The sequence below is a fragment of the Mesoplodon bidens genome, assembly GCF_964165515.1.
Source record: "Mesoplodon bidens genome assembly, chromosome: 16".
NCBI lineage: Eukaryota > Metazoa > Chordata > Mammalia > Artiodactyla > Ziphiidae > Mesoplodon > Mesoplodon bidens.
Genome location: NC_138173.1, coordinates 24,171,436 through 24,188,618, shown reverse-complemented (window position 1 = coordinate 24,188,618; position 17,183 = coordinate 24,171,436). Strand labels below are relative to the sequence as shown.

The 17,183-nt window shown below is 35.6% G+C and overlaps 1 protein-coding gene across 3 annotated transcripts in view; it reads right to left on the bottom strand.

Annotated features, from left to right (window-relative positions):
• Positions 1–2,349: 2,349 nt before the first annotated feature.
• The window catches only part of ZBTB10 (zinc finger and BTB domain containing 10), a gene marked incomplete at its 5' end in the record, with an annotated part of 35,159 nt that continues 20,325 nt past the window's right edge, over positions 2,350–17,183 (bottom strand). For 2 of the 3 annotated variants that reach the window (XM_081258983.1, XM_081258981.1), the window contains 4 exons: positions 2,350–7,319; positions 7,599–7,771; positions 7,970–8,146; positions 12,990–13,088. In XM_081258983.1, coding sequence (XP_081115109.1) covers positions 7,014–7,319; positions 7,599–7,771; positions 7,970–8,146; positions 12,990–13,088 — 755 coding nt within the window. In that variant the 3' untranslated portion in view covers positions 2,350–7,013. The remainder of the gene's footprint in view (positions 7,320–7,598; positions 7,772–7,969; positions 8,147–12,989; positions 13,089–17,183) is intronic. The other variant, XM_081258982.1, reaches the window with a different exon arrangement.

Sequence of the window (17,183 nt, the reverse complement as noted above, 5' to 3'; positions counted from 1 at the left end):
GTTTTTTCGCATCTTCCTTATATACACTGACTATTAGACATTTAGATGTTAGTGGTGGCTATGCCAGTCATTAAAATTTTGCAGCAAGTGGCTGATACTTAATCTTGCCACTTGTTATGGAGATGGTGTAGGTTAAAAAAGGATCACAGAAGACTACTTGCATTGAGACGTCTATGGTAGTATTAGCCAAAGGTTGGGTTTGGTCATTGTGCCTTTGGGTATGGACACCTATGGTGGTGTTGGGATAAAGGGCCCCGAAGGCTCAGTGTGATCCCTATGCATGGCACAACACAAACTACTTCTAAACAAAATTAGCTTGAGAACTACATGCCATAAGATACTAGCAGGCAAAAGCCTTAAAAATGTTGAGGTCTTTAAATAATCATTCACTTAGGAAATAATTTCGAGCTCAGACTATGTGCCAGGAATTTTATCTGAATATATTTGTAGTCTCTAATGTGGAAGTTTTCCCAAATGTTAAATACTTATTGAATGAGTTTGTTATGAGGAAGATACTGAAATGAAAGCTGAGGAGCCCTGGTCTAAAATTGACTGCAAAGTCCTTTTAGTTCCCTCTCTGGGAATCAATTCTGTGTTAGTTATCTCCTATATCTTTATATATTGTCCTCTCAACAGCTGTTGGGACATGTGTCAAGAAGGCTGTCTTTTGCATGTCTTTCACTAAGACTCTAAAACAGACCTAATTATGCGTAGAAAATTAGTATTTTCTTATTGCCAAACTGATTCTATTGGAAAAAAGAAAAAACATTCAGAAGGTAGTATTAATAGCATGTAAGGCACCATGCAACTATGGAGCCTATTTTTTATTCACTTTAATTAACTGAATAGATTTCCTGTAGTCCATTTTAAAATTTCCCTTAGTTCAAAATTCACTTAGGACATAGACTAAGATCTGAAGGACCTCTAATTTTCTTATCTAACTATAGATAGATCCAATAACTGAATTTCCTACACCAGCTTCCAAACGTTGGTCTGTGATGACTTGTAGTGAAAAAGAAAAAAGCTCAAGTAACAATTTTTTCCATAAAGCTAAACATGATTTTCTAAGTTTCAACTGTGTTCATTTTGGTGTCAAAATATCCTTCATGAGATATTTACACAAAATTTTATCAACACTCTAAGCAAAACAAAAAGTTGATAACTACAATGGTACAAAAAAATTACAACAAAAAAATCCACCTTGAGGGCTTCCCTGGTGGTGCAGTGGTTGAAAGTCCGCCTGCCGATGCAGGGGACACGGGTTCGTGCCCCGGTCCGGGAAGATCCCACATGCCGCGGAGCGGCTGGGCCCGTGAGCCATGGCCGCTGGGCCTGCGCATCCGGAGCCTGTGCTCCGCAGCGGGAAAGGCCACAACAGTGAGAGGCCCGCGTAACGTGCAAAAAAAAAAAAAAAAAAAAAAAATCCACCTTGAAATAGAAATTTTTGGTCTATACTGCCTTAGCCAAAATGCTTCTCAGATAATCTTTCATTTTATTTAGGACATCTCCAGTGGTGAGGGGGTTTGGTTTTTTCCTGGAGTAATCCCACTGCATCTTTATTTATTAAAAACTGCTTTTTAACCTTGAGCACTCTGAGCAGTTCCAATCCTAATCCCTTGGAACCGTAGAGAGTCTATCTATATAAACCATTAGAATATATCTAATTCTGCCACATGACAGTTTTTTTTTTTAAAGTTTAAAGATACTAAGAATTATATGCAATACAGGCATCCCGTTCAGTAATTCACTGTTTTCCAAACTAAATCAAAACTCATTTCTTTAATAATTAGAAGTCTGGATATCTAGTCATTCTATGATTTCCTTTGGGCTATTACTAACACCACCACCACAAAAGCCTTTTAAAAGTATGTTTTTTCTGTATTATTAAAAAGTTTCAAAGACTTGAAATTTATATATTTACTTATAATCCATTAATCCACTAGTATGCAGCAAATATGAGATGAAGTAGTTCACCTTTCCTTGCCAACTCATTTCCAAAAGTATGTACATTTCAGGAGGAATATTTCAATGTTTTCTACAACCTGTAGAGAATTCCAAAAAATAAAGATGAAAGACAATATGCTGATTACAAATCACTGCTATTAATTAAAGCAGCTCTCCAAACATTACTAGGAGGTAGTTTGGGTCTTTTATGCACTTCACAAAAAAGAGACAAACCAAAAAACCCTTCATATTCTACAATTCAAACTTGTAAACCTTAAGTACAAAGGTATCTGAATTATATACATAAGTCAAATTTTACAGAGGTGTTCCCGACCCCAATTAGTCTAAATTAGTATATGTTAAAAGCAAAGAAATCTGAATTAAATGTCAGAGTCAACAAAATTCACAAAGCCAGAAGCAGTTCAGTGCTCACAAGTTTATATTTTTAGGTTTGATAAAGATTCTTGTGTATTTCCTAAATACACAGACAAAACAGTCGTGGAAGTTTACATACATGTCTTAGGACACTTATACTAGGTAGGTAAATTACATTAAAAAATTGGTCTTCGTAAAAGATCTTCCCAAAGAGCTTTTACAAACAGCAGGCAGAAGAAAGTGTTCTTTTATGTTTACAGTGTTTAAAATGCTGATTCTCCCATTTCATAATGGCCTCAACCATCCCTCTCCTAAACCCAAAATTTTGTTCTCAATAGCCAGCATATTCCAAATTTTAAGTACCCAATGTCATAAAATTCAGGGCTAGAAAACATCTTTTAAAGTGTGCTTATCCCTAATACGTTTTAAACTACCTTGAATGGTTCAACTTCACTTGAAAGTAGGGATACAGCAAGAAAAAAAAAAAAACCTTTCCATTTAAAATCCTAAAGTGACTAAGAAAAAACACCTGTTAGTTCTAAGCATGTGTATTATGTACCATAGTTAAGTTTAAGGATCCGGGTGACTGAACGGCACAAAAACTGGGGTTCACATCTAGTTCTTCAGTTAAAAATCATCCTTTTAAAAATGAAAATGCTATAGCCAATTAACAGCATGAGCTACATTGAGGTTGGGTATCTTGTTTATAATCATGTGATACAACAACTGCTGTACTAGGAGGAAAGAGTATTAAGGATATTTGGGGGAGGAAGGATTAGACATTCAAATTGCTAACATAGCTGTTTTACAGGGAAAAGATGTCTCCATAGACAGACCCCTTTAAAGAGCTAAAATCCTACAAAAGTTGGGGCAGTAGAGCCCCCTAAAAAGAGCATGGGCTTCAGAATCAGACCTGGTCAAAATCCAGCTCTACCACTTAGTAACTGTGTTACATTAGTCAAATTAAATTAAGCAGATTTCAATGGAGCCTTTCCTCTTCTATAAAATGGAGACAATAGCACCTACTTATAGGGAATTTGATAAGATAATGTAAAGCGCATGGCACGTGCAGGCACTAAAAAAATGCTAGCTTTTGGAATTATTCAGAAAAATAACTTTTTCATCCTATGTTAAATCCTAAAAACATAAATAAAACTTATTGGTTTTAAATTTTATGATTTTTAAGACCCATCTTCCATCACACTTTCCCCTATATATACTACTCCAGTCATCTTCAGGCCTTTTACAGCACATTGTATTACTACAAATTTCTAAGCCCCAATCTTTTCATTCCCTATTTTCTCCCTATTCTCCACCCCTTTGCCCACTTCTTTTCATCTTGGTTTTCCACGTATTATTAAACAACTAAGATGTGTCATGCCCCTGTTATGCACCAGGCAGTGTTCTAAGCGCTTTACATGAATTAACTCATTCATCTCACTCTTCCTTCATCAGGATGGCTCTACCAAAACCAGCTCATATTTTCCACCCAAATTTCAAAGTTACTCATTACTGTTCAGTTTTCCCTTCCTATGATGTTTTTTTTTTAGCTCTTAATTGTTATGGTGTTAAAATTTAGCAAAATATCTAGTGAATATGAAAAACGAGGGCCAAAACCAAAAATCAGGGACCGTATGAAGTAACTGTCTCTGAGACTTGTAAGAAAGAACACATGATCTTGATTTGTGAGGGTCTGTTACTACAAAATGAGCAGGAAATGAACAGTTTATACTCTTCCCCTTCATTAAATAAAAGCTCTAAAATATTTTTCATTTAAAATATAAGTTACAAGAGAAAAATTCAGCAAATGTGTAACACATAATTCCGCCAGGGCTCCACACACAAAATTTTGAGTATTCCATTGTTACCTCTCTGAGACCAATCCTAAGTTCTTAGTATCTATCAACTTCCTGAAATTGTACTGTAAGTCAGAAAAAGAATATACTTAAAAAAATAGAAACATCCAGTAGTATACCTTAGTACTAAACTATTTTTTTAAAAAAGATCTGGAAGGGAAAAGGCAGTCCCCTCGAGATCATGAAACAAAATAAGTTAGGCAGTCAGCAAGTAGAAAAATCTGTCAATTCTGTTTCTGGTAAAATGTTTACTTTAAAGACGAAATTTTTATATAGGCTGAGGCTAATATATTCAAGAGTATAAACATTTTTCCTTTGGATTACCTTTCTAAAAACAAACTCTTAAAGTATATTTCAGTTGACTAAAAATATAGCCAAATCTGTCACAACACAACATAAAAGGTAATGGACAATAATTATAGAATATTTTAAATTAACAGTAACAAGCCATCTACATCAAACCTTGTTTCCAACTAAAACCAAAACAAAAGCACAACAATCCCGTAGTGTACCAAGAGTGTATTTCAATTTACTGTATGCAATCTAACAAAAATTTGGTCATAATTTACCAGATATACATAAATGATTTAAGTAGTAAAAGAAAATTCAGTTTAAAGAGAGTAAGTTCATATCTTAAGGAAAAGTAAAAGTACATTAAGAATGTAAAGCCAAGTCCAGTTTCTATGCAATAAGTGAACTGTAGTTCACTCAAGTGAATCTAATAAAGCAGACTTAGGTGATTTTTAGATATATATCTTTTCTCTTTAATATATATTTATATATAGACAGATCTACCAATTGTAAACTATGGTTTATTTTAAAGGAGAGGGATAAATGGGATGAAAGAAATCTTTATACTATACTTACATATTCACAAAGCAGAACATTTTACGTTTAAAATACTTTTCCATTCATAGTTATCTTTGCCCAACTAACGTCTACTTTGGACCCAACCAGAATTACATTTTACTCATTTGTCTAGAACATTGAGAAAAAGATGTACTCTTCAGTCTTAAACAAAAGTCAAACCAAAACTATTCATGTCAGTTTTTCAGTTTTGTAGAAACTATGATAAAGTTTAGGTGACAAATGATGCATCTAACCATGTAACTGTACTTTATCTTTCTTTGATTTATCCAAGCAGAAGCATCAGTGTCTAACATTAAACCATTTTTCTACTGAAATCAGAGACAATAAGAAAGACTGTCTCTTAAAAAACCTATCATCTTTTCAACTTTGATGGGATGGAGCACCAAAAGGATTATGTCTGCCAAAGTGTACTTTGCAATTTTCTCCACAAGACTAGCATAATTTAGTTACCTGATATAAAATAGGAAAATATACTCAATTTCTATTTAAAAGAAAGCTGAAAATATGATATCCCTCAATCTTATATAATATACAGTATGTTCCTGATAAATGTTGTGCATGTTAATATCAATTATGTGAAATGCTGCTGTGAGTCAATCAGCTAATTCATCTGTCATCAGGCTAAATAAGTCTGGCAATTTCAACTTAACACATCACCCCCTTGTACCCTGAAGAATTTAGCTAACAGAATAAAAATTGTAAAGCGTCTCAATGCTTTATTTGTAGGATTTTTGCAGATTGTTGAATCATGGTGACTACTAGAAAGACTATATATCAAGATGTAGTGACTTCGAGGAACTGAAAAATAAATTAACTAAATTATCTATCATAATTTCAAACACTGAATACCCCAGTAAGTATGAAACAAAAGAGAATGCACTTTTTGTGTTAATTTTAATGATAAAAAGGGCACAGGAGTAAAAACCTGATATTTCACTTATATTGCATAACAAGCTAACCAAAACTGGACATGAAGGATAAATTATAAAACAAATCATTTTATCTATGACTTTTCTTTCGATTAGATTTGTCTTTTCAAATAGGACTGAGGTATAGTACACTGGCAAAAATAAAAAGAAGCAAACAAGAGTAGTGCCAAAGTAACAGATACCCAAAACCGAATGCCTTGTCAGAAAACGTCATATAGTAACCATTTATCAGATTAGAGCAGCAGGAGAAAGTTACTTCTAAATCATAATCATTTTAGTGGTATTTGTCAGCCTCACCATGGTACTTTGCAACATCATTCTTCATTTGTAAAGTAGTATAATTCATGTCAAAAAGGAAAAGGGGAATGGAGGAAGTCAGTTAGTTCATTCCAATAAATTACCTCTCCAGTTCTTATAAACATGCCCATCAGCACAAAATTGAGAAATAATACCTAAGACTAGAAGAGACTTGGTTTAAGTTATGAAGCAAATTAAAATGGAAAATACAGAAAAGTAGAACCAATGGGGTTGAAAAGGCCCCTCACTGAACATCTGTATTAAAAAAAATAAAATTAATAAAAATAAAAATAGAAACAAAACTCTACTAGTACAAACTAGCCTGAGTGGTTTGATGGACAGAGTAATTAGGTCAGCTGTCACTGTACTCTTAATAATGGATTTTCTTAATTCATGTTAAAGTGGCACATGAATGTAAGCTTTTTAAGAACAGGTACTATATTTCCATAGGACCCAAATAGTTACTGTATATCCTATAAATAAAAAATATTTTTACTTTGATAATAACTGACTGAAGATGTGTGGACTCCATGTAATCCAACCACAAGGTTGTCTGCTGTACAGTCCTGTGCAAATATAAAAAAAAATTTTTTTGCTATAAGGCTTTGACCCTACAGTTTTCACAGCAACATAACTACCATCCAGCATGTACCATATTTTGCAAGCCTTCAAGTTCAACAGTTCAAATTGTTGATTCATATTATGTCCAAATGCAGCATCCTTGAGGAGTATAGTAGGTCAGTTAGTCATCTAGAGACATACAAACATCTCCGGATTCATCCCAACGAGATGCATCATTCTGATCTTCTCCATCATCAGCCAGCTCTTCATCAGCTTCTCCACCTCCGTTCCCCTCGTATTCTTCATCCCGAGGGAAATCTGTATCCTGTCCCTGATCTACACCTTCTTGCCCTCCTGGTTGTGATTTATCTGCACAGTCTACACAAACACCATAGCGTCGAGATCCATGTCTTATTCCAACACTGGCTGCTAACATGAAGATCTTCTTACACACCATACATTTGTATTTTTTATCCTTTTTATGCACCTAATTGAAGGGGGGGAAAAATCCAATGTAAGGATAGTACAGACAATATAATACATTTGAACCATTCAAATTAAACCTCCCATTTAACAATGAGTAAATACATCATTATCTTTCTGTACGAAGTTCAGTACTGGTTCATAAATCACATTCATTGTTTAAAGCAATTTATTTAATAATCTACCTTCCTTAAATTTGTAGGTAATAGTGTTAAAATATCTTGAGCTTCACTGACACAAATACAGTTTATCTCAAAGATTATTTACATTTAAAGTTACTTACCAGGGAATGTCTTTTTACATGTTCTCTGCGAGTAAACAGTTTCCCACAAATATCACAGCTAAAGGATCTGACTCCCGTATGAATGAGCAAATGCCTTTTTAGTGTTCGTCTGTATTTGGCTACATAGCTACAATGAGGGCATTTTAACTTGTTCATGATTAGAGATGATTCACCTTTGAGAATTAAAAAACAAACAAAAAAAGCACTTATTATATATTAAACAGAAAATTTGCTATCAAAAGCTTGTCCATTCCTGAGTACAGGGACTATTATAGGGCTACTACTATCTGAGTTTTTTAGAACCCAGAATGTGGAGGCTTTTATTTGATAAAAAGTATTAAGAATTCTATAGATGTTTGACTAATACTTGCCATTTTCCCAAGTTTCTTGTTTTGGCCAAGATTCAGGCAATAATCCATACTTGAAATCGTTAGAAGCACCTGGTAGCAATCCATACTTGAAATCATTTGAAGTACCTGGTAGCAATCCATACTTGAAATCGCTTGAAGGGCCAGGCATCAGGCCATATTTGAAATCATGTGAAGGACCTAAAACAATTGAAAAGTGATCCTGATGTAATGATGGTAATTAAGATCTGTCTCTTATGAGAATAAAAAAAAATCTATATTTTATGACAGAACAGCTTAATATAAAATAGCTGAATTAAAAACTATATTTTAGTCTACAACTGAGATGGTCTCATACCTTATTATCCCAATTTATAATATCCTGGTTGGCAGGCTATTAGAATAGAAAAACTAAAGTTTAAAATACAATTCAACCACAGAAAAAAAAATTCAGTAAAATAAAAATACTGTTCAATGGTATGTGGAGCCCACATGAAACTACCCTTTTAATAGCTGCTGTTTCTAACTATACTATCACTTAAGACCAGTATCAGCTGTGGAATGGGAAACCCAACTGTGGAATGGGAGACCCAGCTGTGGAATGGGATAGTCTTCTATCAGTAGAGAAGAAATGGGCTAAGGATGAAGAATATAAATATAAGGTAATTACAAATGTAAAGTTCTTGTATTATCAGACCCTTGTTTGTTGTTTCAGACACACTGGTGCAAGGTAATGGGGAATCTGGGGGTTCATCAACACCTCTCTAATGTCATCCTTAAGTCAAGTCTGGAAAGTAGACTCAATGAGCCTTAGGGAAGTTGTGCCTGGGGATCTTCAGACAAGCTAAAGTAGGAATCATCTCCTCTGCATTTAATTCCATCTTGAATATGTATGTAATTCCTCGGATCCAGGAGTCCTTTGGCAGTGTGAAGATACCCAGAATCCCCCATAACTACTGCCATCCTATTCCAATCGGCCATCAACTGCTGCCTCTGGATTATCTTCAACAGCCATCTGCTTGTCTCCCAGCTCACACTGGTGCTGCATTCGTAGAGTTTATTCTCAACACAGCAATCAGAGATTCTTTTAAAACTTTAAATCAGAGCAAGTACTAACCATCTTACTCATAGTACAAGCCAAAGACTTCCAATATACTACAAAGCCTTACCTGATCTAGCCCTTGTTTCCAAGTCAACCCCTTGGTTACTCTATTCCAATCATACTGGCCTCTGTGCTGTTCCACCATGATAAATTGGCTCCCACTTTAAGGCCTTTGCACTTTGCACTTACTCCTTCCCCTGCCTAGAACACTGCTTTCTAGGATATATGCACAGCACACTCGTGCAGCAATTTAATAATTTTTCTCCCATATACACGATTTTATAAGAGAGTGCTTGCCAAATGAGTTTTCTAAGAATTCGATTTCCTGTATCTACTTGCCAGATACATTGCCTCTTTTAAAAATTAAAAGAACTTAAGATTTCCCTCTTAAGGAAAAATTGAAAGTATCAATACCCAACAATACAAAAAGGTCTTAAGGTATTTAAAAAATTGCAATTCATTACTACTATTGTAAATTGTTTTGTACTTGGAATACCTTCACCCACTTTTTCTTAATGTTAGGAAAGCCCTCTGAATCCATAATTATATAATTTAACTGTAATACTGCTTGGGGTAAAGTTTCAGAATCCTAAAGTGAGACACCATATCTATGTGTGTGTGATAGAGATAAGGTTGGGAGTAGTAGCCTGTGAAAGTTCATCAATTTTCAGTTTCACATTTCTACATAAAGTTTGAGTTTTATGATTCATAGCTCTTGTCCAAATCAGTACAAAACAAAGTAAGCTCTAAGAGCAAGGACTGTGCCTGTTACTCACCTCAGTATTTCTAATGTCCCAAACATACACCATTCAATTATTTGTTGAATAAATGTATCTAGTAAAGTGTTAACATGTACTATTTTTTACTTGCTCAAAAAACTTGGAAAACTAACCTCATAAATCATTATTAGATATGCTAATATCCAACAAAATATTATTCACTGCATAAGAATAAAGAGAGCAGCCCTAAAACAAGTGATGAATTGATAACTCAAGATTCAGAATTGAAGATTTTTAACACCTGAAATGTTTCTCTAGACCTACAGTAAGATGCAATAAAAAGCATCCATGGTCCTGGCAAGAAAACCATATCTGGAATACAAAATGGTAATTCAAATTACGAAAGCCTCATCTCAAACTTCTTTCATCTCTCCAAATTCTTATAACCAGTACAAATTACTTTTAGGAAGTATAAGAGCAACTTGAACCAAGGTATTGCGCCTTTGAGTGGGAGGGAGAAAAAGGATACTTTGGAGTTAGAGGATGCAGAAAATTAAAATACAATTGTTACAAATAAAGAACAGGAGACTTCAAAAACAAAAGAAAGCCACAACCCAAACAAACCAAAATTTAAATGCCTAGAATTGGCAGTACCGACTGACTAGTATCATGGCAGCACCCGCCCACCCAAGAAAATTGTGCCAAAGCATTTAGAAAACAAATATACAGTAAAAGTAAACACACAAACAGCAAATTTCAGGTAACTATTTTGGATTGCAAAGGATACATTTAATGTTCAAACAATCTGATAAAACACCCATTTGAAAACTGAAAAGGGTATTTCCTTTGCAATTCATAAAACTGAAGGATCATTAAGTTCTATAATTGTGCTTACTGTTTAATAATCTTCTGGGTACATTATTCCATAATGGCAAACTAAGAAGAAAGCACTTTTTTTTTTAAATGTCAAAACCGTAACACAGGGGCTTCCCTGGTGGCGCAGTGGTTGGGAGTCCGCCTGCCGATACAGGGGACGCAGGTTCGTGCCCCGGTCCAGGAAGATCCCACATGCCGCAGAGCAGCTGGGCCCGCGGGCCATGGCTGCTGGGCCTGCGCGTCCGGAGCCTGTGCTCCGCAGCGGGAGAGGCCACAGCGGTGAGAGGCCGGCGTACCACAACAAAACCCAAAAAACAAAACACCGTAACACAAGGGATCTCAGTTGCAAAAATACTATTTCTTTTTTTTCGGCTGCACCGTGCAACTTGCAGGATATCTTAGTTCCCTGACCAGGGACTGAACCCATGCCCCCTGCAGTGGAAGTACAGAATCCTAACCACTGGACCGCCAGGGAATTCCCCAAAATACTCATTAATGGATTAGAATGTCCCCTAAAGAGAAAGGACTCTAAATCAAGGATTTGTTTTTTGAGAATGAAATGAATTATATGGACCGTCCTCCACTGAATATGTTTATGTGCACAAATTTAAATTTTACATCTGAATTCACATGCCCAACTAAATAAAACCATTCTTGAACCAGATTTCTAAAACAAGAAAGCAAGTGCAATAAAGTACTCTTGGCACTATTAGTGATTTTCTGTACAAGAGACAAGTGTTCAAAATTCAGTGCATCTAATCTGTAAACTGCTAACTTCAAAGTCTTCGTAAATTCTTTTCAACAGTTAGGAGAAAACCACCTTAAGGCAGTTTCTTCAGAATTATGGCTTAATTTTGGTCCGTGCACACTGTATATTCAAAAGCCCCTGGGAGTTTTCTGTAAAAGTACCCCCATAGTTATCCCAGTCCCCATCAATTGTTTATAAAGATTTCCAAAGCTACAGAAACTGAGTCATTGAATATCCCATATCCCTTTATTTATCTTCAACAAATGTTAGTTTTGTCACATGTGCTTTCGCTCTATATATACATATATATACCTTTGTGTACTATTTGAAAACAACTTGCATGCTTCATCACTTCACCCCTAAACACAGCATGCACCTTTTAGAACTTCCTCCTATATAAACCACAGTGCCTTTATCACATCCAAGAATTTTAAAAATTGTTAAGACTATCATTTAACCCAGACTACATATTCACCTTTCCAACTATCCCCAAAATGCCTCTTCATTTTTCTTTTTTTTTGGATCAATGATATAATAAAAGATTGACATAATGCTAAATGCATTTAAGTTGGTCTCATTGGTCTCCTTTGACCTAGCAGTTCCTCTGCTTGTCTTTCTTGGCATTAACATTTTAGAATCTGGACATGCTAGATTTGGAGAGATTTGTCTTTTTTTCTCCTCATGATTAAAGTCGAGTGAAACATTCTGGCAAGTATACTGTAAGACATAGGTGATGGTGCCAGCTAGTGCATCATACCAGGAGGCATACTAAATTTAATCACTTGGCTATGATCATGTTCATCAGATCTCTTTATTGTAGAGATATCTTTTCTCCTTTGGGAATAAAAGTAACCTGTGGTATGATACTGAGACCACGCGAAAATGCTATTACAGCAAAATGCTATTATAACAAAACTGTAAAATGCTATTACAACAAACTTACAACAAAATGCTATTACAACAAACTTATCCCAGTCATCATGGGATAAGCCCATCAATGGTGGCTTACTGTCCAATGATGACCTTGAATTATTTCCCGTGGACATTGAAAAATAGGTGTTTTTCCAATTCTACCATTCATCTATGTTTATTAGCTTGGCATTCTTCTGTTAAGAAAGCTTTCTCCCTTTTTAATTTACCTATATTATTCTTTGGAGTATTCATGGATTCTTTGTATTCATGTGCACTTCCCCCAAAGCAGTTGTTATAAATATCACTATTTAGAATTAACGTTTTCTATAGTCATCAACAACCACACTATTATTTTACATCAAAGCTAATTAAAATATATTAGTCAACCATTCTGATAGTTACCATTCTTATTCCATCTATACACTAGCAGAAAGCCATAAGCCACAAGTTTTAACAACTCTAAATAAATGACTCCCCCAAACAAACAAGAAATACCTATCCATTTGTATTTACCAGGCTTCTAAATTCTACAATCAACATAGCTGCCACAGACTGAAAGTGTCTATACCTAATACTTTCCTTTAAGGAAAAGAAACTGCAGTAGGTCCTTAATAAACACATACACAAATACCTCCCAATCTTCAAATCCTCTTAAAGGCACTCCTGCTAAAATTCTATTGTACCTACCAGCATCACCTCCATCTTGACTGGAGCCGGCTTCAGCCAATAAATTTGTATTCACATTCCTATCACAATCTGGCCCTGAGACTAGAGCACCATCCAGATCTGAAAAGGAGATACAGAATAATCTGTTATTTACAACCACACAATAGCCATCACCCAGAACACCACTCTCTTCTTGGAGTTGTTTCTTATGCAGACTAAATAGGGGATATCTGCAAGCACTGAATAGCTACTATGTGCTTAATGCTACAAGGCACAAAAGTGTACAGAAGACAAGTTTTTCAACCACAGGAACAAGTGCACACTCCAAAGGCACACCAGCACACTGGATTAAGAATGAGCTTTAGAGCCTGGCTCCATTTGTACAAGCATGTGCCTCAGTTTCCTCATATGCATCTACCTATATCATAGATTTGATAAAGAAATTTAATTAGTTAATGCAAGCCAACTGTTACAATTATGGTGTCTGATACCCAAAAGATAGCTGCTACTGCTAGTATTAAGCACTAGATGTATAAAACATTGTTTCTGTACTGGTTCAGAAGTGGAAAAGACCAATCAATACTAGATTAGTAAAGGAAGACTTCAGAGAAGAGGTAATTCCTAAGAGTTAATCTTGAAATATGGAAAAGCAGCATAAAGGGCATACTAATGAGATAGTACTTTTGGTTCCAATCTGTTATTTCCCTTGAATCTGTTCCATCTCTTCTTTTTCTCTACCGCTGCCTTAATTCAGGCACTCATCATTATTCTCCTGGATTAGTTAGAGAATTACTTCAACAGTTTCTTGGTCTCCTTGCTGCAAAATACAGGGCTCACTCTTCATTTCCCCCAACACTGCCAGAAAGATCTTTCAACAACATAAAACATGTTGCTCCTTTACTTAAAATCAATTCACCAGTTTTTAGGATAATCTTCAAACTCCATAATTTAGAATACAAGGTCCTAACATTCAGGTTTCTATTTATGAATCTAGCATTATCCCACTGGTACTATCTACTCCTCAAATCAAAGTCTCAGAAGACATTTTTCAAATGCCACTTTTAATAGGCAATCTCTCCTCTACCTCCCATTCAAGACTCATCTTTGGTGTCACCATCCTATACTACCAAGAATTCAAGATGGAGACTAAAGTATGCATTACTTTCATTTCATTCAATAAATTCTGAGCACCTTGGAGGTCACCTGGTGATCTCAGAGTGGTACTGGTGGATCAGCTGGCAAGTAGAAAGAGTGAGAGTGGCCTGTGCTGTGAATGGAAGACGATTAGAGATACAGTACAGACAATCTGAGAAATGTGGCTGTAAAGGGCAAGAGTGAGATATAGGGTAAGAGTTTGGGTTTTTATTTTTAAGATGGAATAAACAAACATGTTTAAATACTAAAAGGAATAAGTCACCAAGAAAGGGAGAAGACACTGAAGAAACACTGCAAAAAGAAGGAATTATCAATTTTTAAGATTCCTAAGGAGTATGGGATTCAGAAGCATTAAGACAATCAGTATATACAGAGAGAAGTTTGAAGACAGGCACTTGAAGACTAAATGTCTATTGGCTTTTATTTTCTCTGTAACTTAGAACAGCAGAACGTGAGGTTACTGCCTAGAGTAAATGGGTTGGAAGTCAGAAGGAGCAGTAAATAGACAGACTCCTTTCCTGTTCCTTGAGAGCAGGGATACTATCTAGATTTTATTTTCTCAGTATTTATCATAATGCATGACAAATAAAAGGCTTTTCAACAAATGTTGTTAAATGTTGGCTTGAGTAGTCTGCCCTTTGCAACCTGTGTTACTAATTTAAACTTAAGAAGAATAATTTCTCCAGAGTTCCCTGGCAGTCCAGTAGTTAGGATCCAGTAATTTCACTGCCATGGCTTGGGTTTAATCTCTGGTCAGTGAACTAAGATCCTGAAAACCACGTGGCACAGCAAAAAATAAATAAATAAATAAATAAATAATTTCTCAGTTTTCTGGTATATAATAACACTAAAACATCGAATAACTGAAAATTAATTAATTGAAATTTAGTGGCTTTGCTTTCCTATGAAAAGTTAAATGTATTTCAATAATCAAAAAATAAAATTTAAAGCATTATTTAAAAAATGTTACTTTTCCCAGCATCTTTTGAAAAAAGTCATTATTTTAAAGTGTACAGTCTGTTTCTTCTGCCAAGCAGGTTTTGTAAATACAGGGTGTTTCTATTTACGTAATATTCTATAGTGATTTGTTTAAGGCTTTCAAGTATTAGGATTTAATTAGTGATCTTTAATGCTACATGGACACTAATACAGAATACCTCAACCTAAAACCTTAATAGATGGCAAATGTATTCTTTCTGTGTGCAATAACAAAATCGTATCCATACTACAGATGTTAAAACCCATTTGAAAGGTACGAACTACTTGGTTCTTGATACCAAAAATAAATCTTAAAATAGATGAGCTCGTCCAGGTTGACAACAGCTTTCAAAAACCACGCTTAACTTAGGGATCAATACATCATATCACTGCTGTACCTTATTTGAAATCAGCCAACCCACCTAGCAACTTATTTTTAATCAGCTGAGTTGATGTGAGTAAGATAGAAGCCAGGCAACCAACCCATCACTTGATATAAGAATATATTCTGGGACTTCGCTGATGGCACAGTGGTTATGACTCCACCTGCCAATGCAGGGGACACAGGTTCGAGCCCTGGTCCGGGAAGATCCCACATGCCGTGGAGCAACTAAGCCCATGCGCCACAACTACTGAGCCTGTGCTCTAGAGCCCGTGAGCCACAACTACTGAAGCCTGCGCGCCTAGAGCTCTGCAACAAGAGAAGCCACCGCACTGAGAAGCCCACACACTGCAACGAAGACCCAATGCAGCGAAAAATAAATAAATAAAATTTAAAATACATATATTCTGCTTCACCAGGAACTCTTGGTCATCATCTTTTTCTCAAAAAAGTATAGGATTAAAAAATAAACTCTAATATACTTTGCTTTTGTGACATTCATGACCTTCCTATGGAAATCTTTCTCTTAATGTAAACTTAGCAAAAAGGGCTGAGACCTCTTTGCAAACAACAAAAGACCTTTTTTGAAGAGCTATTAAAACATTAGTTTTATAAGATAATAGGAGGTAAATGTACACTATGTAATACCATTCAAATAATCAGAGCTAAATGCTAAGCCACGTGCAATTTCTTCTATTTTTACAAACGTATTTTCTTCAGTGAACAGATAACTGACTCCTTCCCTAAGAGAAAAAAAAACAGGTTTTTTTTTTTTTTGCGGTACGCGGGCCTCTCACTGCTGTGGCCTCTCCCCCTGTGGAGCACAGGCTCCGGACGCGCAGGCTCAGCGGCCATGGGTCACGGGCCCAGCCGCTCCGTGGCACGCGGGATCCCCCCGGACCAGGGCACGAACCCGTGTTCCCTGCATCGGCAGGCGGACTCCCAACCACTGCGCCACCAGGGAAGCCCCAAAAAAACAGGTTTTATGCATAAAGTCCTTTTGTATATGCAATGTCATTTAAATGTCACTATATATTTATATAGTTAAGAATATTCTTATCCTCAACCTTTAAGAGGAAACAAGCTAGCGCAGAGTGCTGCACTGTTTGTTAACTGTATTACACTGCCTCCTGACAAAAGGAGCACCAAACCTGGCACTAACCAGGCAATTAAAAAAAAAAAAAAGTACAATCTGCAATGCTGGAAATGAGAGTGCAGAAGTATAAACACCTTAAACTTACTTTCCTAGTGGTACTTGTTATCTACTGAACAAAAAAAAACCTACCTACACTCTGTGCCAAACCAGCCTTCACTTTATTAACCTCTTTATTTAATAAAAGCACCTCCAAAATCTTAAGTGTACCTAGTTATTAGCTGTCATTGTTCTTTAACTAATACATTTTTGTCTATCTTCAAAGCAACTTCCTCCTTAGAATGCACTTTTTTATACTTCTCTGATTAACCATGTATTGCATTCTTTAAAAAAATGACATCTTATTCATGGGTTTTTAAAAAACCTGATTACCAAGCAATGCAAAGAGAATGAGATGAAAAAGAATGGTATAAATCTCAGTCTCTACCTTCTCCCAAATTTATAACAATCATAACTTGATTTTCTTCACAAGGAAAGAGTAGCAATATTTACCCACTTCACAAAGTTGCTATGAAAAATAACATTAGTAAATAAAAATATTGCATAA